Source organism: Xiphophorus couchianus, chromosome 10, assembly GCF_001444195.1.
Source record: "Xiphophorus couchianus chromosome 10, X_couchianus-1.0, whole genome shotgun sequence".
In the NCBI taxonomy this organism is placed as follows: domain Eukaryota; kingdom Metazoa; phylum Chordata; class Actinopteri; order Cyprinodontiformes; family Poeciliidae; genus Xiphophorus; species Xiphophorus couchianus.
The window spans coordinates 9,323,708-9,350,298 of NC_040237.1; the positions used below are offsets into that span (position 1 = coordinate 9,323,708).

Genomic DNA, 26,591 nt, shown 5'->3' on the forward strand with positions numbered 1-26,591 from the left:
GTTCCCTCTCAATGTCAGTGTTGAGTCTACTTGCCACCAAATATGGCCTAGACATTTCTCAAAACATATTATAATTCTGCTTAATAATTAATGCATTTAAATACTTTTGTTGTGTATTTATTTATTTATTTTATCCTATTTTTTAAAATTAATTAGAACTTGCTTACTTGTTAGATTGTGGTACTTTTGGTTTTCCACAGAACTGTGAGAGAAAACGTCTCATTTATAGGTCTCTCTTGTAAATGAGACAACGATTCTCAGGGGATATTCCTGCATAAATAAATAAAAGATTAAAAGTAAATCAAACACGTAGAAATGACAACAAGGGGAGGGAGGAGGGAGCGTCGTAGTAGCTACTGGTTTTACTGCGGCCTCCGTTTACAAAACAGGAAAAATGTAAAAGACTTTTAGTGGATACTATTCCTAGATGCTCCAAAGTACCGTCTGTGGACTAAACCGACGGCGTTAGGACCCAGTGACGTCTCGCTCACGTCAAACCCTCTCGACCAATAGCGCGCCTGTTATTTGCAGCTCAGATTGTTGCTTCCTGCATTGTGCATCTTCACCCGACAGACATGTTCAGTGCTGCAGGCCGTCACTAGAAAGCATTGTCTTTATGTTCAGCTTTAAAACAGGGCTTAAGAGATTCGGTGTTAAAAAGTTGCCCAAAGGGTTGTTTTCATTTCGAAGCTGCGCCATATTCAAGATGCATCATATATTAATTTATATAATTAATATATGATACATGTTCTTTCTATCCTAAAGTTGCATGTCAAGGCATCAGGTGATGACCAATAAGCAGTCAAAACGTACTGGAGTCAAGAACTACAGACTGACAAGTGACTTTATATTCATCCTCCCTGGTCTCAGTATTTTGTAGGATCGGCTTTTAGCTTCAGGTCTTTTGGATACATCTCTCAGCTTTGTAGTTCTAGAAACTGAAATCTTTGCTCATTCTTTTTTTTTTCTTTTTTACTAAATAATTCAAGCCCTGTTAACTTTGGTGAAGATCCAGATTTAGAGTCTGTAGCAGGCTTTGATCGGAACCATTTCATTTCAACAGTCCTCAGGGTCGTTGATCTGGTGGAAGATGAACCTCCACCTCAGTCTAAAATCTTTTGCTGCCTCTTAACAGTTTTTCTTCCACATGTAGAACAAGCAAACAGACAAAAAAAAAGTGTTGTTTTTTCCTCGTCAAATATTCACTACAGTCCTCAATTTACAGACAGACGCCAGCACGGATGTTGTTAGATGAGTGAGGCAAAAATAACTTTGGCGTGTGGCAACTCCCCACTTGCCCCCTCTGCACTTGGCTCCGTCAGTCAAAGGCCAAAAACAAGATGGTGGGATTCAGGAGCTGGCTTTTCATTTCAGCAGGCAAGTTTAACTCTGAAACGTTAAGTTTCATGTAGTTAAAGAAACCAAAAATAGGCTTCATGTCTTACATTTAAGTCTGTGTTATTGAATGGAAATATTACCCGTGATATCAGCCATGCAGTGATGTGACTAAACAACTGACCTGCTTTAGTCATTTTTTATGATTTTGACAAATATTATTATTATTATTATTTTATTATGTCTTTTTTTGTTTTGTTTTACTTCCACTCAGTCTTCGCTGCCAGCTTGTGTGGGATCAGTGCCGAAATCAAATTGACCACTTCTGTGGGGAGGTTGTTTACATATGAAGTGATGAGAGAAACTTTCCAGAAGGACTTCGATTCCTACTCGCTAAAACTCTACAGTAAGTCTTGATGTGCTCATTTTTAACAATAGACAGCGAAAAATACACTTTTCTCACACTGCCACATCTATTTTTCCATGGTCTACAGCCGGCGTCCTCCACGATGACCCCATGATTTTTAAGTGCAACCAGCAGTATTTTCCTGACCTCCCAGAGTGGCTCCGCTTCATCCAAAGGCATCCCAGTGAAAATGGCTTCCTGTACGGCACACCAACGTCTCCGGGAAAAACCTTCATTGAGGTCTGGAGTTTTTCTGTACCAACATCAAAAACAGCTAGAGACAATTAGAATGGCAGTAAGTGTCAAGCTGTCAAATCTGTAGAGATAAAAGGTTTGGGCTGATTCTCCAGCAGCTATTTTAAGATTAGATTAAAAAAGAAAAAAAAAAAAAAAAACTTGTAAAACCTCTTTAAAGAAAAAATCTAAAAGTATCTCAAAGTATCTGTAGTTTTAATTAAATAGAATATATTAATAGATAAAAATAAGTTTTTCTGGTTAAGTAAAGATGAAAGCCACATATCTAGTTCAAACAGATAAACTCAAAATATGAGTGAAAACCATATTATTGATGGGCTTTTCAATGCTGTTTTTTTTTTTTTTAAACCTGGGGACTACTTCAATTAATGTTAAAACTCAAAAATGTAACTGACAAGTTTGAATTTATTGTGTTTGTGTCAAAACTATAATTACAGACTCAAAACATATGCATACACATTCTAATAATTGGGTAAATGTTCTATAGCAGATTTCAGAGAAATCACACATATTTTGTGGTAATCTAAAAACTTCTGGCTCAATTCTGTCTGGATATTTGATGACACTTCTTGTCCGAACTGGTGGTGTTCCTTCTGGTTGAATTCCTGGTATATATTTTGTTTTTAAGCGCAGTCTATAAAAACTGTCAGATGACTGTTTAAGGAATCCATTGTAAGCCTCCCAGAACTAGGTTTAATGTCTGTGACAATCGGTCCCAAACTGAAAGTAAATTAGTTTGGATGGTCAGGATGAACTTTAAATTCAAATCTGTCATAATCTGTAAAATGTTGGTGGAAACCAGAGTGAAACCAGCTTCACATCAACATCGACTGAGTGAGAAGGTACCAACTAAGAAACCACTGAACTCTGCAGAGTTCTACATTTTTTTAAAAAATAGCTAAAGTTAACAGATTTGTCATTAATTTCCTCCAGATTTATGCAGTCAACAAAAACAGTTATGACACAGTAAGAAACGTTCTCGTCATCAAGGCTGTTCCAGGTACGTATGTTTTTTTTGTTTATGGAAGTCTACAGACAACAATGTGTGAGGCAGGAGAATATGAGGAGATGTGGAAAAAAATAAAATCCAAGATTTACCTAACAGAGAAGATGCTGCCCTATCAAGCGGAGTTCTTCATCGAGCTGAGGGAGATTGAGAAGGTGCTGCCCTCTTCTGTTCAAAGTGAGATAAAGCAGGATCTGCAGAAGCTGTGGAACAATGAGGCGCTGGAAATTGTCAACATTACCAACGCCCTCGACCGCGGAGGCAGAGTTCCCCTCCCTCTTGCAGGACACTATGAGGGGTAAACAGAGTCATCTGTACAAAAGCCAGCAAAAGCTCTGAAATCTGTGTTTCTGTTTATTCAAAATCTGTCTTGTCTTAGTGTGTATGTGAAGGTGGGGTCAAAGAAGTACTTCTCCAGGTGTCTGCAGAGGGTGATGACGCCAGAGTACCAACGGCAGTGCGCAGCAGGGGACAGAGTGAAGGTACCTGGAGAATGCCACTTCTGCAAAATCCCCAGCAACTGCATCACCTGGTGCAAGACGAAGCTGGTAAGAGGAAAAACTCCCTTCACCAAGATCATCCCTTTAGTTGTTTTGAAGCATAATGTTTAAACTGTATATTAATAAGTAAATAACTAAATATTCATAAGATAAGAGATAGGAAAACATAATATTCAACTTGGCCTTTTTTGTTAAAGTTTTAAGACAAATGCTTGGGTCTAAACAACCTTCCAAATCAACTAAAGAATGACCCCCTCATAAAAAATAAAAAGTTTTGGAATCACCTACCCAGAGTTCAGACTTAAATCCAACAGAAAATATTTTGGGGTTATCTGAATGAAGCTGTATTTGTCACAATCTGATAGATATAAAGAATTTTACCAGAAGACCAAATGCTGAAACTAATCACTTCAAGAAAGGATTAAAAGTGTCCTATTATGGCATATTTCTTATTCTGAGATCCATTAGATGTATCAGCTGGTAAGCCAGGTCTTTAAGTCCATTCCACAAGAAGTAAACACTTCACCATCATTCCATGTTTGTTCCTCACAGTTGCTATGACTAGATGTTATACTTGGTTGTCTCCCTCTGCAGTTTGACCGAACAAAGATGGAGCCTGCTCCGCCTGCTCCGACAATGGGCTCTGGAATATTAGAGGACGGGGGTTACTTCGACCCTCCAGAGTCTCCCCCAAGCAGAGACTATTTCCCAGATTACATTGTGTCTGTGATTGTGCCCCTGATCATTGCCTTCCTTCTGTGTCTGCTGCTGGCCTACATCCTGTATGGCAGGCGTGAGGGAGTGTAAGTATTCGTTTTGAATGCCCAAACTAAAAATGAGAAATGATGGTTTACATTCATGTAATGTTTGTTTGTTTTTTTTCCATTTTGTTTTTAGTGCAAAAAGGAATGCAAAAACAGACAAGTAAGTAAACTTACTTTTCAAAATCTAAAAAAAAGAGGACGTGAATGCTTTTGCAAGATACTACACGAACCTCAATATGATACTCTGCTTTCTGCAGCATCCAGCTGTACCATCAACAAACCATCCATGGGAACACTGAGGAGCTGAGAAGCATGGCCGCCCAACGAGGGGTCCCTCCTCCCCTCTCTACGCTCCCCATGTTTAACAGCCGCACAGGAGAGAGGGCGTCACCGGTGCAGTCAGACAGCATCCCTCTCATCATGGCCCAACAGTGAGAAACTCTCCTGCTAACTGCTATTGTTCTGAGCTGCAACAGCCTTCCTAATTTCCACCGTTTGATAAACGCATTAAAGTTGGTGATGAGTTTATGTTTCTTTGGTTATGATGTCTCACTTTTCTGTTGTTCTCACAGGGATCCTTACAGTGACACACTGCCCAGGTAAACCAAATCACTACATTCACTTCATTCGCTAACACCAATAACTCCATTCCTTCTCATGTCGTCCTTGTTTGCAGGAAGTGATGTCGGTCAGAGATAAAGCATCTTTGAAGCTCCGCAAAGTAATTCACTTTGCTTCATATACATAAGTTTTGGAATTACCTATTTGCAGCACAATTAACCAAACAACCAGTTTATCATATTGTTATTTGCTGTTCATGATTTGTGCTTGTTTTCATTTTTTTTTTTTTTAGCTTATTCTATATTGTTTTGCCCATTTCAAGACTTATTTCTTGACCTTTGAACTTGTTCTTTGTAGTAATCAAATTATTATGTTCACTATTATTGTCAAATGATCCCCTCCTCGAATACCTTTGAAGAATACCTTTTCAAATTAGGTGGATAAATGAACCAAAAATGAACCAGTGCAACCAAAATTATTGCTTTAACATTAGATTGTCGTCTGCATCTAAGCATTCGCATTCAGTCCCCGACAGAAACCTCTAAATAAAATCCAGTTCAATAAATTGTTAATTTATAAAAAGTGTTCACCAGTGTTTAATTGCATCATGAAGACCAGGGAACACAGCAGAAATATCAAGAACAAAGTTGTGGAGAAATTTAAAGCAGGGTTAAGTTATGAAACAATATCCTGAGCTTTGAACATCTCACTGGTTTAAATCCGTCATAAGTCTGACTGATAAAGCAAGGTTGTTTTTTTTTCATTACTCTGTATAACCTAATAATAAAATAAACACGTTTGTGTTTGTATTTTTGTGGCGCCATAGTTGTTATAGCACATAATAGCCACCAGGTGGCTGTCTTTTCCCTTCGGTAAAAACAAAAGCTTTATCTTCTTTAGATATCTTTGGTCGTCTGATAATGAAAGATATTCTTCTGCAGGAGGATTAACCAAGGTTGCAGGTGCAGCTATGCCACTAGCAAAGCTGATGACTGGAGAACTTAAACTAAAAGTCTTTTTTTTTCAATCAGATGTTGGCCTTGTTTTCACTGCTGCTTGTCAGAAGCAGAAACTGCTTCACTGCAACACAAAATGTTTATGTAGCTTTTTGTCAAAGGCCTCGCTCTCTTAAGAGTATAAAACATGGTCTTAAATGAAAGACATAAATCTAAGTTTTAACAACAGTGAAAACTCTGCCACCAAGTAGACCACTTCACATGCTTTATTTCAGCACCCAAAATAATTAAAAACATCTTGATTTATTATACATGTACAAAATAAGTACAGAATCTCTCCTTGAAACCATGAAAGTCGGTCTGCTTCAATTTCCATTTTTAAGAAACTCTCTGCAAAAAAAGACATCAATGAAACATAAACAACCGGGAAGATGTGTGCTGTTCTTTTGAGTGTTTTTTCTTTCTTTCTTTTTTTCAAGGATATTTAAGGAGTTTTCAAACACTGAACATGTGGGCGGGGAAGTCACTCGCTTGTATCTACAAAGACACGAATTGCATGCATCACACCTGCAGCAATCGCCTCTGTCATCAAACCAACACTCAAAGAAGAAAACAATTGCACTGCATAGACAACAAGACAATGAGTGAATTTAGTAGCACCAAAGTTCTGCAGGCATTAGTGGCAACAATTACAGTATGAGAGTGAGAGTTTGATCATCAAATACTGATAACTGGACCTCATTGGATTAGTAATAGCACCTTTAAATGGTTTAATGTCCCCCGATAGGCAATTTCTAAAGAAAAATTGGGGGTGACTCTGAGGTAGCCATCTATACATTGCAGTGAAGGTAAGTTTAATTGTCTTGTTCTTTTGTTGGTCCAAAATTCAGGTGTTTTTCATATGTATTTAGATCAACAAGACACTCCACACTTTTTACAATTTATTTAACACCAGGAAAATGGTACATATCATTTGTTGTTTTCAAAGTCCTTCTGCAGTGGTAGGAAATAGGTAAAAAGTCACCTGATTCTGTTTTCTTTTTTCTCTTATTTTTAATCATTTCCTTTGGGGAAATTTTACACATACGTACATTATTTTCTTGTTGCCAGTGGAATCAAAAAGTTTTATTTAAAGTGTCCTTGTGTGGTTGGTTTGCAGATGAAGTAGCAGTCCCAAAAAGCATCTCAGGGTTGGAAAAAAAATGCAGACACCGTCTTCAGTGGAGTGGTTTTAAAGCATTGTGGACCAATGGCGGCCAAATGAGTTTTGGTTGCATAGAAAAAAAAGAGGTTTTAGAGATGACTGCTAGAAAAAAACAACAATGTCATGTCCATGTTTCTTTCATTTTTTTTTTTTTTTTTTTTTACAAGAAGCAAACGGGGCCAACTTCAACGCCAAATTCCTGATCGGGTGCACCAACATCCATAGGAGCAATGTCAATGATGGGCAGTCGGGATGTTTTCGATGTCTTGTAGTCGATGACTGTCTTGCCCCATGTGCCAGTGTGTGACTATAGAGAGAAACAGAAAGAAAAAACAGACATAAGTCGCTAATAGCTTAATAAATTCATAGAGATAAACAGAAAAATCAGCTATCCAACTGATATATTCACTTTTGAATTTGATTAGTCAAAAAAGCAAAGGTCCTTTTTTTATTTCATTGAGCTTACAACTCATGTTTGTTTGGGACATTCTTGATTGGAAAAGCTCAAACTTTCTCCAGGTAAAGCAAAAGAAAGTGCTACTTTGCTGCTGCTAGCGACACTAACTATGCTAGCAAGTAATGCTAGTAAGTTCCTATACGCATCGTCTTTGCTCTAAACCTTATTCAGATCACAAATTGGCCATACATTTGTGTGAGTGTATAAATATGAGTCAATACGAAGACAGAGGGAACTTACCGAGCAGCCATCCTCGCTGACGCTGTATGTGAAGCGGCTGTTGCCTTCGGCTCTGATCTCGACATCGTTGGAGCCCTGGAGAAGGAGGGCCTTCTTCAGGTTGCCTGCTGCAGAATCCATGTAGGCGATGCTGTTCTTGCAGTGATATGTCACGTTCTGTGAGGCCTGGTTGGACATCAGGCGCATGAAGGAGATCTGGATGTTGACGTCCTCGGGATCAGCTCCCTCGGTGCCATACTGGAACTGTGTGACGGGTAGAAGCAGAAGTCACTTTTTGATCGTACTGACTAAAAGTAATCAGAGGGATTTTGTGACTGCGACTCTCACCTGGAATCCACCTGTCATGGACTCGCTGAACCAGATGTGCTTCTTCTCTCTGAGGTTCTTGCTGAGGTACCAGTTCTTCATGCGGATGTTGGAATCGATGGGGTAGACGCAGGTCTCTCCAGTCTCCATGTTGCAGTGGACCTGGATGGCGTCCAGAGAAGAGCCCTGGTTGGGGTCAACCCAGTATGTGCCTGTAACCGAGAAAATAAAAATATATGGAGGGTTTCAGGTTTGATCAAAATCTAAATCTGGTAAAAGGTACTAAAAAAGGTCTATGAACTCTGATCCTCACTCACCGCTCTTCCATTCAGGGTGGCACATTCTCAGGTCACGGCACATGCGAGCAGGGCTCTTCTGGGAGCCGTCGGGGCTGCGGATATTCTCGACCTTCTGGGTCAGGGTCTTCAAGGTGGTGTCAACCTCCATGTCACGGTCGCGCATCATGTTGGGGTCATCAGCGCGGTAGCCACCACGGAGAGGATCTGGGCCCTTCTCCTGCTGGGGTGGTGCGACGAATTCAAAGGCACTGCCAGGGGCTCCAGGAGGTCCAGGGGGTCCAGGAAGTCCAGGAGGACCCTGTTTTGAGACAAGACAGTAATGAAATATGCAGACTTACAGCAGGGGTTCCTAAGGGCTTTTGTAAAAGTCACCCAGACATCTTAACTTGTCCCTAAAAGACTTCTTCCCAATGGAAAATGACTAGATTTGAAGAGGCCATTTGAAAAATCTTATATAGCTTCAGATTCCTTCTGCTTTCGCAATGTTTACACCAATTTACTAGAAAAGTTTCTAATAGTAATGAAACTCACAGAAGGTCCCAACTCTCCATTGCGACCACGAGGTCCAGGGGGTCCGATGGGTCCGGGCGTACCGTTCTGACCGTCCTTACCAGGGCTGCCGTTGTTTCCAGATGGTCCCTAAAATGAAAGACAAATCATTTATAAGCTTAACTTTGTTGATTATTAGTAGATTCGATGCTTTGAGGCGTTATCTTGAGACAATGAAGGAATTCCAAGTACTTTTGCTTCTTAGTAAAAGCTTTGTGGTATATTCAAATATTGGCATGGTGACGCAAAGCAGCTGGACTTACTCTGGGTCCAGCGGGTCCGGAAGCACCAGCGGGTCCTCTGTCTCCATGAACTCCCTGGTAGCAGGTAAAGATAAAGATGTTTTCATCATAATTAACATCATTAAAAGCTTTAAAACATCAATATGTGAGTAACTGATCAATATAAAGTGTTCAGTAGTGTTCTAATGTATCGAATATGATTGTCATGTCATGATATGTGGAAATGAATGCCTAAGGGATCATAAATCTCTTAGAGGAGATATGTTTTTTTTGTTGTTTTCCAGCAATGTATAAGTGGTAGTAGAGACTCACAGGAGGTCCAGGCAGACCAGGCTGTCCGCTGAGTCCTCTGTGTCCCTTGTGGCCTCTATCTCCAGCCTCCCCAGCCTCTCCTCTGTCTCCCTTAGCACCAGCAGGGCCCTGAAAATTCCCAAAGATGCCATGACATGTTAATGCACAACTCTGAGACCTAACATGGATAACTGGGATTCATATGCTATAGATTGACGAACTTACAGAAGAACCACGGGGCCCACCAATACCAGCAGGACCAACGGGACCAGCAGGACCCTGAGGAAGGAAATAGGTTTAATACAAAAAAAAAAGACACACACACAGAAGTTTGGGACAAATTTAATTAAAAAAAAGCACCAGCATCAATGGGGACTTACACTCTCTCCGCGTTCACCGCTTTTGCCGGAGGGGCCGACACCTCCGGGGGCTCCAGGAGCACCAGGAGGTCCAGGGGGTCCAGCCATGCCACTCTCACCACGGTCTCCCTATAAAGCATATGTCTGTTAGCCAGGCAGCTAAGATCTACATTTTCAGACATATAAGGAAGAGTACTCCATTTGTAGATATGATTTGGGGGGAAATAACCCTTTTTAAAGAGTAAATGCTCACCTTGGGGCCAGGAGGACCGTCACGGCCAGAAGCACCATCATGACCAGGAGATCCCTGCAGAGGAGCAGCAAAACTGGTTATTCAAAACTAATCGAAAGGAAATATCAAACAATAGTGATTTCAAGCTTCATACCTCACGACCAGCCTCTCCGGGGGCACCAGACAGTCCAGGGGGTCCAGCAGGTCCAGGGGGTCCACGCTCACCAACAAGGCCAGAAGGTCCCTGCTTACCAGGCTCACCCTAAAAACAACAGGCAATTGTTTTTTGTCAGGCAGGGAAGTGCCAAGTGAACGGCTTTAGAGAGCCTAAGTTAAATTTAGCACTTACATCAAGATTTAGAAAATAAGAACAGATGTCAAGAATACTCACAGCGGGGCCAGGGATACCAGAGGAACCACGCTCTCCACGCTGTCCAGTGAGACCTACAATACCTCTCACTCCAGCAATACCCTGGGGTCCAGGCAGACCGGGGGCACCCTACACAGAGGGACACGGCAGTCAGTGGGGTTGAGTCATGCGCAAAACGAATGGCGGTAAAGTGCAGAGTACTTACAGGGGATCCGTCAGAGCCAGGCGATCCCTTTTCTCCACTGGGACCGGGAGCACCGGCAGCACCAGACTCACCAGGGCGACCAGCAGGGCCGGTCTCACCACGGGATCCTCGGGGTCCGTCCTTTCCAACAGGTCCGGAGGGTCCAGGGGGTCCAGCAGCTCCCTAGAATCACACCACAAGGTCACAGTAAGACAGAAGAACTCCATTAGCTTTCACTCTACGGCCATGTAGAAGCTAATTTATGTGATGATTCTAAAACTCACAGAGGGGCCAGGGGGGCCAACTCTGCCGGCAGGTCCAGGGAAACCAGTAGAACCCTGTGGAGACACACAGATATGATGAGACATTAAATTTAACTGGAAACATAAAGTGAGAATATTTAAGTTAAGATACAACAGGAGATATTTTCTACAACAAAATATGATAGGCTATTATCCAGTTTTTGGTTGTTGAATTTTGTCTTTTGACAACTGAATTTAAATAGAGATAGAGAAATAAATAAACTTTTACAATACATACATTTTTAAAAAATACTTCCCAAATTTAAAGGCAGTTGCTATTTCAGTACCAATTATTGAAAGAACCTTGCTAAACCCTATTGCTAAAATTTTGAAACACTTTAATATAGAACTGGACTGTCCTGCATCAGAACAGACCCCATCTTTTTTTGTTGTTTTTGTTAGCAAAAACTCAACAAATCAGGAGTGCAAATAAAAAAGGCACATAATCCAGAAATTTTATCTTTTGCCATATTGGATTTCATGGAGTCCACGTGTTTCTTAGCACTCCTGTATTATTTTTCTTTAGATGAAGAACCACTAGTTACAGATATGTTTTCAGGAATTGCTCTATATTTGCACGTTGACTTACAGGAGGTCCAGCACCACCACGAGCACCTTTGGGTCCAGTAGCACCAGCAGGTCCCTGTTGAACAAAAATGTATTAAAAAAACTATCAGAAAATAAGACAGCAGTTACGAAAACCTCTTGAAGGACAAACTGTCACATCGATACATTGATGTTTAATTATATTATTTTATATTGGATTACATGGTTACATGCTATTTATGCTGAATGAAGAGTGACAAACCTGAGGACCGGAAGATCCGACAGGTCCAGGAGGTCCAGCAGGGCCGGCGTCTCCCTTTGGTCCGGTGTCACCACTCTCTCCCTTGGCACCAGGCTGACCATCAGCACCCTGAAATGGGAGGAAAAGGTAAAAAAAATCAAATAAAAAATAAAAAATTGGAGTCCATGTTTTGGTCGCACATGAATTCAGTCTGTACTCCAATCTGCATTTTACTTACAGGAGGTCCAGCGAATCCAGCAGGTCCGGCAGGTCCAGTCTCTCCACGCTCACCCTGTTGGAGTCATCAGTAAGGTCAGCTCAGTCTCTTCGGACATGCTGCATCCCTCATCATGCACTGAGGTCTCACATTCTTTTTAATTAATCAAGACCACTGCAGCAATCTAAAGACTTTGTGTTTAGAAAATAACTTACAGGGGAACCACGAGGACCAGAGGGTCCAACGACTCCAGAGGGACCAGACTCTCCCTAAAACCAGAGGAGAAGAAAGTCAGTAGACAAAATAACAATAAATCATAAAAACAAATACAAGACACATTCACTTACAGTATATATGAATGATGCAGTATGTTGACAGACTAAAGTTAGAAATTTGTCTGAGAGTGCTGTAATATATTTTTTTAATTGCTCATCAACTTGAACACAGTGATTATTACTGGTCCTAAGGAGTCCCTTGGGTGCCATTTTGAGATCCATGCTCTTCACCCTCTTCATAAATCATCTTAGTGATAATATCCTAAATGCTCTTAACATAAGCAGCAAAAACCTTCAGACTTTTCCAGTCTGCCTTTGATGTTCTGGTAAGATTATTGCAATTGAGGTTGGCATTCAATGCACAAAAATAAAAATAAATTCTAAAATGGCAAAGAGTTTAAATTTCCTAAAATAAACATTGTTTAAGGGCAAATTGAAAATTCTAATCAGTAAGGACGGTTAAGGCATTATAACTGTATAGAATTTAAAATTTAAGACCAACATTGTTTGGATTTTTACACAATTATGCTAAATATTAGCTTTGTTTTTTGGGGATACTGTTGTATTTATGATTGTTTGATTGCAATGTATAATCTCAACCTGGATATAAGAATATCCATGAATAAAAAAAAAAATAGTGTAATAAAATAATTGGTGAGGAGAGATTTTAGTTGCACATGGCGCTACAATAGCAGACTAGTACATTAACTACGCTTTATTGTTTATATTGCAACATAAATTACATACATTTGCTGTTTGTTAAACATAGTTTAAGAGGATTCAAAACAATACCATATGTAGATTGTTTTTCTGTATATGTGAGAAAAAAACAACTTAAGAAGCAGATGTAGATTGGTGGAAAGGTTTGAAACCAGATACATGTGGATGAAGATAAATATCACCCTTGATCTTACCTTCTCACCCTGAGAACCAGGAGGTCCAGGAAGTCCAATAGCACCAGTCAGACCGCGCACGCCATCTTTGCCAGCGGCGCCGTCAGAACCCTTAGCACCAGCGTCTCCCTAAACAGAGAAAAGTGTCGTTGAACAGTTGAATGTGAAAATCAATGCTAGCTGGACTAACAAACTGCAATATAAATGGATTTTTAAAAAAAAAAAGGAGTTAAGATTCTTCAGTGATGAACTCTTAACACAGTTTAGGGTTAACCGGGTTAACCATGCTGGTCATACTGTTATCCATGCCTACTGGTGTTTATTAGAACCCCAAGTTTGAAACATTTATTATGATAGTTCATAACAATTATAACAACAAATTTGCTATTATTGTGACAAGAAAAAAAAATTCCAACAGCATATCTCCATTTCTAACATCTAAGAGTGATATTATTTAAATGCCAATCAATAAGTCAGTATAACACTGATATTTTTACTTTATCAGAGGCATATTGGGTTACTTATTAAGTTTTGGAAATATTTTTCAAAGAAAGATAAAAACCTATTAGCTTACACTAAGTTTATACAATGCAAATATTAAAAGAAAGTAAAACAAAGTGAAAGTTTTAAATGCTGTCACACAGCAGAATTAATCTATCCAAATTGTTTGGCTGTTATACTCACTCTCTCTCCCTTGGGTCCAGGAATACCGGCAGATCCTCGCTCTCCAGGCATACCCTGCATACCAGGGAGTCCCGCACTACCGGGGGCGCCACCAGCTCCAGGCTCTCCCTGTGCAGGTAAAAAGAAAGAAAATACATTTTAATCATCCCCTATATAGGACTCGGATGAGGCAGATCAGGACTTTGGAGACCGAGTGCAGTTTGAAGTTTGTTCTTAGAAGTTGCAATTTACTGAATTTACCCCGCTGCTGCCCCCTAGTGGCAGGCATTGTCGCAATCTGTGAAGGGTTTTTACAGAACCCGCACCACAGCAGGGATGTAAAACAAACGGGAAACTCCAGCTCACATTTACAGATATCTGGTAGATCTTTGTAGAAATGCTCAAATCTTGCACACAGTAAACATTTTATTGTTTATTAGTCTCCAGAGATTTTATATGATACCCCATTTCCAGTGACTGTTGTTGACACAAACATTATTTTTCAGAGTCGCACAACTAAGAGAAGATAATAGAAAACTAATTTTCAGACGCAGTACAAAATGGTGGTTTGATCGATATTTGATCAGCATGAATGTGGATGCGCGTTCCATATTTTTCTGAAAAACATCAAATAAACATCACAGGCTGAGCTGAATAAATAGGAAGTGACACCCATGTAAACACACTTGTTTCCCTAGCATAACTGTTTTGTTTCCAATAAAAAGCCTAAAAGGCAGAAAATTCCCCTTTTTTCTACAAGAATCAACAGGATTCTCCAATAGTCTCGTTTGTCATTTTGGTTTTGGTCTCTGCTTATCAGAGGCTCCCATCACGACCCATTTTAACATATCCTGGAGGTTAGAAGCCATTAATGGTCTCACTTAATACATATCAATTTATTTTAAATCCAGACCCAGGATGTTCACTTGTTGCATTTTTTGATTCCTATAAATCAGAAACATCTGAACTGTATTTCCCTTTCCTGATATTTGCAGGTGTTTCTGCTGTTTACTGCCCTTAATCGACGTGTTTCACAGAGGCCAAGACTCTTCCAAGTCTGAGCTGTAAAATTTTCTGTCCACCTCTTTTTTTTTTTTACCATACCTTAGGTCCATCGCTTCCACCAGCACCAGGGGAGCCACGGGATCCAGTTGGACCGGCAGGCCCGGGACCACCACGCTCACCAGGGAAGCCTCTGTCACCCTGGAGGAAACGCAGAGAAAGCATTAGGCTTTTTTCTGTTTACTGTAAATATAAAAACAGGATGTCCAGCAGACAAAGAGGGGCTTACTCTGGGTCCAGATGGGCCAGGTGGTCCGGCCTCTCCAGGAACGCCCTGATCAGAAGCAGCAGGAAGAGCAATTATTGTCGGGTCTAATTTTGCTTTGTCCAAACGATTTGTTACCAATAGTTCAGATGTAGCCATGAATGGTGCAGATCATACCTGCTCGCCAGGCTTGCCACTTTCACCAGTAGCACCTTGGGGTCCAGGAAGACCCTGCACAATAATTAAAGATGCAGTTGAACGTGTGAATTATAAAGTGGAACATACTGTATATCCAAAGACAAACCGACAAAAAAAGAAAAATCATTTTAGATGATGGAAGGCTTCAAAAACTCACTTGGAATCCTGGTGCACCAGACGGTCCCTGCTCTCCTTTCTCTCCAGCAGGTCCCTGTAATCAGAGGTTGGAGATTTTTTTTAATATATTATTGTTTTATATTCCTAATAAAAAAAGATCAAAATTATCTTTTTTATGCTTAAAAATAATGGAGGCAAACTGCTTACAGCAGGTCCAGAAGGTCCAGGAGCTCCAACATCACCATCTTTGCCGGGAGCACCCTGAACGGAAGAAGGTCAAAATATTTATTAAATGTTTCTGCGCTCATATTTCAACTTCAATTCATTTCAGTTTGTTTGCTTTATGTTACGGTGCAGAAAACACAATTTAATGCAGACTTTCCAATCTAATGCACGCTTATTCTGATTTAGTCCTAACTTCAAGAGGTTCAGTTAAATCCATCTAATTTATCATCACTTTAGAGTTCATTGAAAATAGTAAAATAAAATAAAAAAGCCTGTAGTACTTACAACTGAGCCACCAGCTCCACCAGGTCCTCTCTCGCCAGGTTTACCAGATTCGCCCTGGTCACACAAACAGAGTTCACACACTCACAACCCAAGGATACCATCAATCCCCTTAAAGACACGGTACGGTGAAGGGTTCACTCACAGCGGCTCCCTTGGGTCCGGGGAATCCCATGACTCCGGGCTGTCCTCTGGATCCAGAGGGGCCAGGAGGTCCGGGGCGGCCATCTTGACCAGGAGCACCCTAATGGTCAGGAGTGGAGAGGAAATGTTTTATTTTTTTTTTAAAAAAGCATTTAGGTTGATTCATTTTTAAAGCTGGCAAAAGGACATTGCATTGTGTTTTGATATTGGCTGAGACACTCATCTGGATCTCATTTAGGTCTTGTAAAACCCAAAGACTGTAAATCTTTGTTCACATCTTCCTCTTAGGTTATTTGTTCTGCTATTTCTTCATTCTTCAGACAATAAGTGTGCTGGGGAGAACACGAACGCCTCACACTCGTGTATGAGAGCGACCTTCTTTAGATCTCTTGAAAATGTCCTTATAGGATTATAGATTTTATTTAAAGAGGTGAAGCAACCATGGTCACCAAACTAAGAGATTCTTCAATGAAGGATCTTATTTTGCTAATTTAGAAACTGAGCAAGCTAATACAAATGCTGACTGTGCTAAACCGTAAAGAGATCAGAAACTAGCCTGTTTGTTTGGTTTTTTTTCCACTCTGGTTTGGACAGAGATTCATATGTGATTCTATTCTAAAGTATTGAAGGAACTTTAACTAGAAATCTGGTCAAATCTTTAGAAGCTATCAGTACTTACAGCAGGTCCGACTTTGCCGTCAGGGCCGGGGCTTCCGGGGCTACCGGTCACACCCTAAAGAGGAGGAGCAAGTTAAAATTCATTTATTTTTTTTCTTTCTTTTCTTTTCAGAGTTGTTCCAGGTTGTCTCAAAGCTCACCTTTGATCCTGGAGCGCCAGGAGCGCCGGAGCTTCCGCCCTCACCGGTGGCTCCCTGAGATCCCATTGGTCCGGGGGCACCGCGCTCACCTGGGGCGCCCTGTTACAAAGGTCACAAAGAGTCAGAAATCACATCCAGTACATTTTGTTATTTTTATGACGTTCTGTACCAGAGGTTTGCAAACACTTGCTCCTGGTTCATTTACCTTTCCACCAGCAGCTCCATCAGAACCAGGGAAACCGCGAGCACCGGGGGCGCCCTGGGAGCAAAAAAGAAAAAGCACCAAACAGGTCAGTAGACGTGGTCAAACATGGTATTCCCAAAGCAGCTCCGGGAATAAAGAGATTTTAAAGGGACTACAGACACTTTTACATGAAATTAGTACTACAACATGACTGCAAGTCTATTTGCAATTTCGAGTTTTTTGATTGAGCATGAAATGCATCGTCTCAGATGTGAGCATCAGATGCAAGGTGATTCTGGGAAGAGGATAATTTAACCACCACAGAACACAACCTTGTCCACATTGTTGTATTTTAGTCTTCAAAATTAAATAACTTAATTTGGCCATCCAGTGGCTAAAGCTGAGACAGTTCAAATATAGCAAGTTGCTAGATATGTGTTTTTAAGGTAGTTTTTTTTTTCTGTCTCTGTTTGTGTTGGAACTGTAAAGAAATAATTAATATGGGAGGGGGAAGGTGAAAAAAAATTTAACTACAAAAATAATTTTAAAAAGCAAGTAAGTATTGCAACATCCAATTCCACAAAATTGCTTTCTGTTCTTCTTTTATTTGGATTCGTCACATCTGTTTTCGCATTGTAGCATTAGAACTGCTACAAAGTGAAAACAGGAATTCAAGGGTGACCAACAACAACAATAGAGAAATAAATAAGGGGTGAAATAAAAACATACACGCTCTCCAGGGGGTCCACGGGGTCCGGCACCACCAGGCTCTCCACGAGGTCCTCGCTTTCCCTCCTCACCAGAGGGGCCAGAAAGTCCCTGAAGTCCAGCTGGGCCCTGGAAGAGAAGGAACCATCTTATTCACCCGTGAAAGAAAAGGCTGTGTGGTTCTCATTTTTCTGTCAATCGTGGTTTCAAACTTACAGGCTCACCCTTGGCACCAGCCTCTCCCTTAGGACCTGGAGGACCAGGCTCGCCCTGTTGGCAGAGAAACACATTTCACTTATTCCGTCCAATCACTTCCGATCTCTGTGACACTGACCGGGAGACATTTTTGCGCACGATATGCCGTCCACTCACATTGTTACCCTTGGGACCGGGAGCACCAGCGCCTCCCTGAGCTCCAGCAGGACCACGGTTACCGGGGAAACCAGGAGCACCAGCGATACCGGGAGCGCCCTGCGTAAAAAAACAAGTCGGAGTGTAAACAATCAAAAATGATTAAGCAGAATGAAGCTGATCAGTGCGTCTTGTGCTCAACTTACATTAGCACCTTTAGCACCAGGCTGACCATCAGATCCAGGAGAACCCTGTTGGGGAAATTCATGGAGACAAAAATGTTTGAAATCTACTTTAAAATGTTTCCATGCTGATTGTTTTTGTTTGTTTGTTTGTTTTAAAGGCAGTCAGACTGATTAAAGGTTCTGTTACTCACAGCAGGTCCAGCGGGTCCAGCAGGTCCTGGGTTACCAGGCTCACCACGGGCTCCCTGGGGTCCCTCAGATCCACGACCTCCGGCAGGACCGGTCTCACCCTGTCAGAGGGAAGGAAGCAACACCAATAAAGAAATCAGTATCAGTAAATTCAATAAATTGAAAATCAAGTAAGTGTCATGAAAAATGAGCAATATGTGTTTGAGAAAAGGACTTCCTGGCTTATTATTAAACATGAAACAAACTTAAAAAAAAAACCCATTAATGCCAAAAGATAGACAACGGTTCTAATAAATGTCTTTGAACACATTTAGTTCTATTTACCCATTTAAAGTCAATGTGCAGTTTGTAAGGTCTAAGCGCAAAAATGTGATAGAATAATTACAAAGTGCACCTAAATGAAACGTTTTCAAGGAATAAAAACAAGATTTTTATTAGCCATGTTATCAAAGCCAAGCAAGTTATTGCTGTTCCGATTCCGTTTTAACTCCAGGAAGTGGAATATCTAAGGGAAGGAGTTCTAAAATGCTTTGTAAATGGAAAGCGACTGAGGGAAAGAGTCCAGCTGGGGTCCGATGATGTTTTCTGATTGCTGCTAGGATCAGTGAACCCCGAGATGGCTGGCAGTTAAACACACTGTTTAATTAATCCATCATATCCTTACTTAAAAGTTATAGTTTAAGTTTGTCCTGCAAAAATTAACAATTCCCCCGACATGGTTGGATCCGCAAGGTTTTGTGGAGATAAATACCATCACTGGGATCAGAATTGAGGTTAAGTAGTATCTAATGATGTGTTTTCCTTCATTCAGAGGAAAACATTTGAACACTAAGACTTAACTGGTGAAATGGAAACAAAACCTCTGACTATTTTTAGTTGGGTTTTTTTTCAGTTAAATCTGGAAAATATATGACCTATTTGACTTGCCTTAGCACCGACAGCACCGGGGAATCCAGGGGGTCCGGCAGATCCGGTGGGTCCCTAAACATCAGGATTGGACACAGATCGTTAGAGGAGTACGGTCTGAAAAGGCAAAACTTTCTTTCTTTTTATGTAGAAAAGTAAAAAGAAAGTTTCAATCATTGAAAACTTACGGGAGGACCAGCAGGGCCGGTGTTGCCATCGTTACCACGAGCACCCTGCATGGAAGAGCAAACAGATTTTGCTCAGTTCAGCTTTTTGCACGCGAGTTGAAGAAGGTTTAAGGTTAGAAAGCGTAAAAATGTCGGTGCTTACAGCAGGGCCAGCAGGTCCGGGGCGGCCTCTCTCACCAGGAAGACCACGGGCACCCTGCAAGAGAATAGAGAAAAAAACTGATCAACTTCTTCTCGTTTTTGCAGACCTCTTAGAATAAAGAGGTCGCACCAATAGTAAATTGGCTCTTTAGGACGGTGCGACTGAAAACGTACCATGGCACCTGGGATGCCATTCTCTCCGGGGACACCAGCCTCTCCCTGCAAGACAGAGGTCAGCTTTTAAACAGCTGGAACGAGGCAAAGTGATCTAGATGGGAGAACGGGTCTTACCTTAGGACCAGCAGGTCCACCGTCTCCCTTGGCTCCATCAAGACCGGGGAAACCCTGCAGACAACATAGGGAATCATTAGTAGATCATGTTTCTGCTTGTGACCCTAATGCAGAAGCTGCAGATTAGCACTAAGACTCACTCTGTGTCCCTTGATGCCAGGCAGTCCAGGGGTTCCGGGGAATCCACGAGCACCCTGCAGGAAAACAAGAAGAAATCTGTCGTCATGGGAGTTTCCTAAACTGACAGCCGTCTCATGTAAATGAAAAGGAAGTGTGATCAGGGTTGAAAAACTAAGAACTACAAAAAAGAAGAAAAAAAAACAGCAATAAAATGAGCACAAATTTGCAAATGTGAACATGAACAGAAATTTTGGGTGAACGGTCAACGACTCGCTAATTTGGCTCACCTGAGGGCCAGCAGCTCCGCGCTCACCGGGGCGTCCAGCTTTACCAGCCTCACCCTTTTGAAGACACACAGACAGAAACAGGTTTTTCAAAACACAGGAAGGTGCTAGGCCAGGTAGTGAGAGACGGTCTTAGCTGCAAGCACAGGTAAAAAGGAAACAGAATCACTCACATCATCTCCATTCTTTCCGGGAGGGCCTGCGGGACCGCGGGGACCCATTGGACCCTAAAAACACCAACAGATAATACCATTTATTCTAAAATGAAGAAAAGTGAACAAATGGTATGCAGAAGTAGACTAATAACACATGACGTAGTCAAATATAAGAAAAACGAAACATTGATTTGCCTCTAGACATAATCATGCTCATTTATGATGTTTGAATCTTAAAAGCTGCAGTTTATAAACTGATGACGTTTCAATGACTGACACAGTAAGATTGGTATTTATCAAACCAGGTATAATGTGTACCTACCACAGCACCGGGCTCACCAGGCTCTCCTTGGGGCCCTGGGCTACCTGATGGACCCTGAAAGACATCAAGAGAAAACATTTTTAACACATCTTATTCAAAGATGAGCTGAGTGATCCAAGTGGGGGAGAGGGAGGTAATGGTGCATCAATAGCCACTTCTATAAATGTCTTGGCCAGAGACTCTTATGTTTCAAATACAGACCGAATTGACTTATTTATGCCAGTCAAGCCAGAATGGCGTCAGAGTAAAATTTCTGCTTTGTTCTTAGTGTCCCAACCAACTTATATGTTTTTGAAAACTTTCTGGGGAAGTTTGGAGGATTATGTATGTTTCTGATAAAAATGCTTACGGGTGGGCCGGGAAGACCAGGAGCACCACGGGGACCAGGAGGACCCTGTCGATGAAGAGTTAGAAAAATCAGACATCAATTTATCTTTCATTTTTGTATACTCTAAAAACATGGGTCACTTTATGAAAATTTCGTACAATTGGGCCGGGGACGGGTGGGCCGCTAGACTTGGAGGGGTCGAAGTAGCTCATTTGAGGAGAGAAGTTCTGTGAGGGGAGAAGACGAGGAAATTAGTTACTCTTTCAGCATAGAAACATCTCAAAAAAATACTTGAAATAGCCTCTCATAATCCTCTTGCAAATATCAGAAATCTAAACGAGAGCAGTGTTTTTATCAATCTATAAATGCTTTAATCTGAAGGAAGGTTGCTGAATTAGGTCAACGCTTTAAGGTGTTTATTTTCAGATGAAACTCTGATACGTACTCCACCAAGGCCAGGGATGCCAGGGAGGCCAGGTGGGCCGGGCAAGCCAGGCGTTCCGGGGATTCCATCATTGCCAGGGAGACCAGGAAGACCCTGGGAAAAACAGCATTCCAGACATGTTAGATGCCTCTCTATGCAGACAATGTTTTACTTTACTTTCAGAAGCCCAAAACATCACATCAGTGTCAGTACACCTTGAACTTCATATTTAATAAATTCAAAAAAGATCATAAACAGAATTATTTGTCCAATACAAGCACATTTCTGCTTAGAAAATGTAATTAACACTTTGTTATTAATGACCTTCACCTCATTTTAAAGATGACCCTCAATCACAGTCTCATTAACTCTCTTTGACCTCTTGAGCTAGTTAATAGTTACAGTTAAAAGCCACAGCAGCTCTGTCAGCAATCATGTTGGTTTCTGACAGTTTTCATTCCTAATTCATAGAGCATATATTGCTCATATACATCTCTAATTTTTGGTCCAAACTAAAAAATCTTCTTGTAAATGTATTAAGTACAACATAATCAGCAACATGTAGAACATGAACTGGGCTTAAATACCATAAGGTAGACGCACATAATGTTTCAGGAATCTCATCAGGATTGTCTAATATGCATATAAATAAATACTGGAAATTGTGCCTCAGACTTTTCTGCAATTATTTCTTATCCCTTAGTTATAGTTATGATTAGACTACAAAACAAAGTAAAAAGAAACCTACCGGATCTCCTCTGGGGCCAGTGGGTCCCTTTGGAATCTATAAGTACATTTAAAAAACAAACAAAAAAAACAGTTAAGCTATTATGTAATCTTGTTTGCAGGATGTAAAAGAATTTATGGTATTAGGATATAATGTTATGGTTCGATGAATTTGGAACTGTTTTTCAACATTAATACAATTTTAAGAAAGGTTAAAATACCGTAGGTTCAGTGGGAGGACCTAAAAAAATCAAAGAAAAAAGAAAAAAAGAAAGGTCAACAGCTACCACACATAATTAAATTCAAAATATTTCAAGACTAGCTGAAGTGTCAAGCTGAAGGGCCAAGCATGCATAGCAGATTTAGACATTAAGCAGGGACTTTAGTGCAGTTATGATTTTGTCATAACTGCACTAAGAGCAAGTTAAATAATTGAAAGGGGCAAAGGGGTGAGGAGTGTGATGGTACTGCACAAACTGGCATGTTGGGAAAATGATAAACTCTCCATTAGAAAGAGGGTGTAATCCAGCATTTAAAAAGTTTGTTAAAAAGAACTCAGCAAAATGTGATCCAAAAGGGATTTTTTTTTCTATGTGAAATCCTCAGACAGGCGGGCAGGCAGGCAAACAGGCTGAGAGGCTCAGCCATTTGACGTCTAGGGGCCAGAGGCAGCAGAGGAGCAAATCTAGGAGGTGGTGCAAGGCATGAATGAAACCATAAAACAGGTGAGCAGTACCCTCATCGGGGCAGACAGGGCAGCACTCTCCATCTGGAATGTAGGGGTCTTCACAATGGGACGTGTCGTCGCAGATCACCTCGTCGCACAGGATGGTCCCCATGTCGCACACGCAGATCTGGCAGGGTTCTGGTTTCCATACATCCTTGTCGTTGTACGACTGTCCTTCTGATGTGCAGCTGCCAAATTGCTCTGAAAAAAATATATATATATTTGTGATGAAGTCAAGGATTTTGAGGAGAATTTGACATTGTATTTACATTTTTACATGTAAGTACAAGTTAGATACTTAAATTCTCAGAACAAATGGACGCATCTAGTTTAGAAGCATGTTGATAAACCCTATTTCAGAATATTTGCAACAAATTCTAATATTTGCGTAAAATCGAACAATACCCTTTTTTTTTAAATCAATAATTAGGGGTGAAGAGATGCTAGCAAAAATCAGCAGGAAAATAAATTGATTTGTGTTATTGATCAAGACTATAGGTTACTTCTTTCTCTACAAATCAATGGCCTTTGGGCTTAACACTTAACTTCCTCTTGGATCACTTCCTCTTAAGGCTGTCAAAGTACAATAGAAACTAAGCTACAACTTGTAACAATAAATGATGACAAAAGTTCATTTTGCAAACATTAAGCATTTCAGTTCAAATAATATAGTTACATATTACTTCCCATGTGCTTAAGTTAAGTTAGCATCCCTACAGATATTTAGGGAATAATTTAAATAAACAAACTTAATAGAAGTAAAACTTGCATGCTTTCTGAAAAACATCAACAGAGTTTTATTACTTTTTAAGTTAAAATAGGTTAACTTAAAAAAGATTCTTTTACAAACAGTTATTTGGCAATTTGATATCAAACAACATGCAGAGCTTCACCTGGCTAACACGACAACTTGAAAAAGCAGAGCAAAAAACCAAAATTTAAAAAGATTATGCAAGTAAAACTGAAGTAACCAGATGAAATGTGATATTAAAAGCCACTGAAATGCTAGACTTTTAAAAAAAGTTTTGATAGAGCAGAATTGGGTTTAATCCACCCTTTGGCTGCATGCCTCTTCGGTGTCAGAAACGTAGAGCTCAATGAAGTGAAAAGTAGCTAATGGATTATCATATGAAGGGTAATAGTTTTCCTCCTTGTAATTGTGGATAAACAAGCCTCAGCTCCAGATCCAGTAAAACATTCAAAAATGGACTGCTTCTTGATAACCAATTACAGTAGGTCCAATCACGTCTCAGAGTGATGGATTTTGCAGGCTAGGCATCAGGAGAGGAGAGGGTTAAAGGGTAGACGTGGAGTTCCAGGCCTCGCCACATGGCGTCACTATTGCTTTGCAAAAGAAGGCCTCCCTCGCCCTAGTCCGGATGGTGATTAATTGACGTCTAGACGAACTTATTCCATTGTCGACGTCAGACTTTTGAGATTTTTCCGTTGTAATTTTTTCCCTTAATTTGTTGCAATATTCTCTTAGTTTTAGACCCGAAGCTCTCCACAGATGTGTGTCTGCTCTTTATTGATGCGGTTTGAGGCTTTTGTCTCGGGGTGCAAGTTCCTGAACCGAAAGAACTCCTCACCAAATTCAGACTAAATATTGTTTAATTAAAATGTTTTTTTCCCCCCTTTATATTTGTTTTCTTTTGCATGAGTTTCAACTCTGTCTGAACTCATGTCCTGCCACTGCGCAGAGATAAAACAGCTGCTCCCCTCAGGTTTGCACTCCAGTAGGACATGTGTCTGCACGCCAGAGAGATGGGGCAGAAAAAAAAGAAAACATTGTGGAAAAAAATGTCCAGTCTATAAGCTCCTATTCGCTTCCAGATCTCCAGAGGAGCCCGTGGAAAAAGAAAACACATTTCCCCAGTTCTGCCAGGTGGCGGGTCAAATATCCCGACTAGTTCCATCAAACTGCGCATCTTCTTGTGGACTTTCCACATCCCGAAAGGGCCACAAAGAAAAAGGAACACAATGTTTGAAAGGGATACTTACTATCATCCTCGCCTTGACCTCTCGCCAAAAGCACTGTTGCGCTGAGCAAAAGCGCTAACCGAATATCCACAAAGCTGAACATGTCTAAATATTAGACATGTAGATTCTTTGTGGCAGGGGGGGATCCTCTTTTTCCTCCTCAGACACCACTCATATAGGGCAGGGTCCGGTCTGTGCGTAACTCCAATCCAGACCCCAGCAGAAACTCCCTACTGCTTAAACAAATGACTTATCTTGGCTTTTATATGGCTGAGCTTTTGGGGAGGTGCCGTGCGCGCACCACATAACTTGTTGCATGTTCGGGGCGCAAAATCCCTCCTTCATCAGTGGGGAATGGGCCGTCTCAACAAAAAGCAATTCACGTCCCAGCTCAAACGTGGATGATGCTGGAAGGCATTATTTACGCACCGGCTCTGAGGCGCTGCAGACGTCCTGTATCATCTACCTGCTGTGGATTTTCTTAATTGAGACTCTTTTTTTAAATGTCCAGCTAAGAAGTCTTTAGCGGATCTGGATAGAACGGATTTTCAGCCAGCATAACTTATTTTCCCTCAAGAAGTTACTTTGTATGCATTTTTAAGAAAGTTGTGCGCAATGTTATATTTGGATGCGTTTGGATCCGGGGAAGAGAGTCCGTAATTTACGCACAAAGATGGAGGTTATCAGAGGGTATTTAAGAGGCTGTTTTATACAACTCACTGTGAGGCTTCGCACCTTGTTTTTAGTCACCGATGACCAGATGGGATCCACTGACATTTCTGGGATGGCACACTAGAACCAGACTGCATCATTGAATGTCAACAGCTTTAATCATATGCCATTGTCAAATATATGGGCGAAAGTACACAAAGCAACGGAAGCAATAAATAAAATAATTGTTGAATATAAACAGAAAGTATAAAATAGCAAGGACTCTATATGGCCCCTTCCTGCACCCCCCTAGGTTACCTCCTGCCTAGTGACACCACTGAAAACACTGGCAAATAAACTTCCCGCATATGTCACACAAAGTCTAATTATCGTTGTTTATCTTTATTGTTTTATTGTTTTGTTTTGTTCTGGAAATATGACCTATTATGTTTCCGAAGTTTGTTTTTTGCCACTTTTTATGTCCTGCGCAGTTTAAATCAGTTTTCTGCAGTACAGATATGGAGATATGGAGCCATCTCATGATGTGATGTGAGAGACAGAGGAAGGAGGAAGCAGAAAGACAGAGAGAAAATCTGGCAGATCCACAAAGCAGTCTGGTTACACTATGGACACGTTGCAGCCTCTAAAACAGAGAGCTTCAATTTGACCTCATTTACTCTCCTCTTCTACTCCTTTTTTTTCACTCCCAACTTAAATAGGCTCTTCTGCCTTCCTTAGCTGCTAACAGTGAATACAGATCATATAATGCAGATTATAGGTTTTCATTTTACGTTCAGACATCTACATACACTTACAGAAGTGGAGTGCATTGCACATGTATTCATACCCACCGAATATTTCCCCATTTTTCTTTGGTTAAAAATTATTTGTATGGGATGAAATAGTAACGGGGGAAAAGAGCGGCATGATCAAGAAGTCATAGGGAAAGAATACAAAAATTTCAGTTCCAGATGTTGATTTAGTGCTGTATCAATAACATTTATTTTCTTGGTTACCTAAATGTATA

General features: G+C 40.8%; 2 protein-coding genes across 10 annotated transcripts; one reads left to right on the forward strand and one right to left on the reverse strand.

Moving 5' to 3' along the window:
* The first annotated feature begins 605 nt into the window (after positions 1–605).
* On the forward strand, positions 606–6,329 carry sgca (sarcoglycan, alpha). 5 transcript variants are annotated; one of them, XM_028029343.1, is made up of 11 exons: positions 608–1,377; positions 1,610–1,741; positions 1,830–1,981; positions 2,930–2,996; positions 3,099–3,300; positions 3,382–3,550; positions 4,097–4,305; positions 4,400–4,426; positions 4,524–4,697; positions 4,839–4,865; positions 4,943–6,329. In XM_028029343.1, exons 1-11 carry the CDS (start codon positions 1,341–1,343, stop codon positions 4,947–4,949), a joined length of 1,203 nt encoding a protein of 400 aa, XP_027885144.1. In that variant the 5' UTR covers positions 608–1,340; the 3' UTR covers positions 4,950–6,329. The 5 variants fall into 5 exon arrangements, with proteins under 5 accessions (XP_027885148.1, XP_027885144.1, XP_027885145.1 ...); XM_028029344.1 differs by having other exon boundaries at positions 992–1,377; positions 3,102–3,300; XM_028029346.1 differs by lacking the exons at positions 608–1,377; positions 1,610–1,741; positions 1,830–1,981 and adding an exon at positions 2,015–2,036 and having other exon boundaries at positions 3,102–3,300.
* col1a1b (collagen, type I, alpha 1b) lies at positions 6,071–25,156 on the reverse strand. 5 transcript variants are annotated; one of them, XM_028029338.1, is made up of 51 exons: positions 24,935–25,156; positions 22,943–23,134; positions 22,428–22,447; positions 22,229–22,264; positions 21,502–21,594; positions 21,215–21,283; positions 21,078–21,122; positions 20,729–20,782; positions 20,425–20,478; positions 20,255–20,308; positions 19,988–20,041; positions 19,848–19,901; positions 19,731–19,775; positions 19,558–19,611; positions 19,416–19,460; positions 19,249–19,302; positions 18,324–18,422; positions 18,154–18,198; positions 17,969–18,067; positions 17,813–17,866; positions 17,618–17,725; positions 16,910–16,963; positions 16,705–16,803; positions 16,566–16,619; positions 15,888–15,986; positions 15,746–15,799; positions 15,443–15,496; positions 15,276–15,329; positions 15,098–15,151; positions 14,945–14,989; positions 14,758–14,856; positions 13,675–13,782; positions 13,012–13,119; positions 12,038–12,091; positions 11,844–11,897; positions 11,627–11,734; positions 11,408–11,461; positions 10,801–10,854; positions 10,538–10,699; positions 10,354–10,461; positions 10,117–10,224; positions 9,984–10,037; positions 9,752–9,859; positions 9,597–9,650; positions 9,393–9,500; positions 9,102–9,155; positions 8,821–8,928; positions 8,308–8,587; positions 8,012–8,202; positions 7,685–7,927; positions 6,071–7,294 (listed from the first exon to the last, which is right to left on the reverse strand). In XM_028029338.1, the coding sequence occupies exons 1-51, from the start codon at positions 25,014–25,016 to the stop codon at positions 7,148–7,150; spliced, it is 4,341 nt and encodes a 1,446-aa protein (XP_027885139.1). In that variant the 5' UTR covers positions 25,017–25,156; the 3' UTR covers positions 6,071–7,147. The 5 variants fall into 5 exon arrangements, with proteins under 5 accessions (XP_027885139.1, XP_027885140.1, XP_027885141.1 ...); XM_028029339.1 differs by lacking the exons at positions 11,408–11,461; positions 11,627–11,734 and having other exon boundaries at positions 7,095–7,294; XM_028029340.1 differs by lacking the exons at positions 10,354–10,461; positions 10,538–10,699; positions 10,801–10,854; positions 11,408–11,461; positions 11,627–11,734 and having other exon boundaries at positions 7,095–7,294; positions 10,117–10,173; positions 11,883–11,897.
* Positions 25,157–26,591: the final 1,435 nt, after the last annotated feature.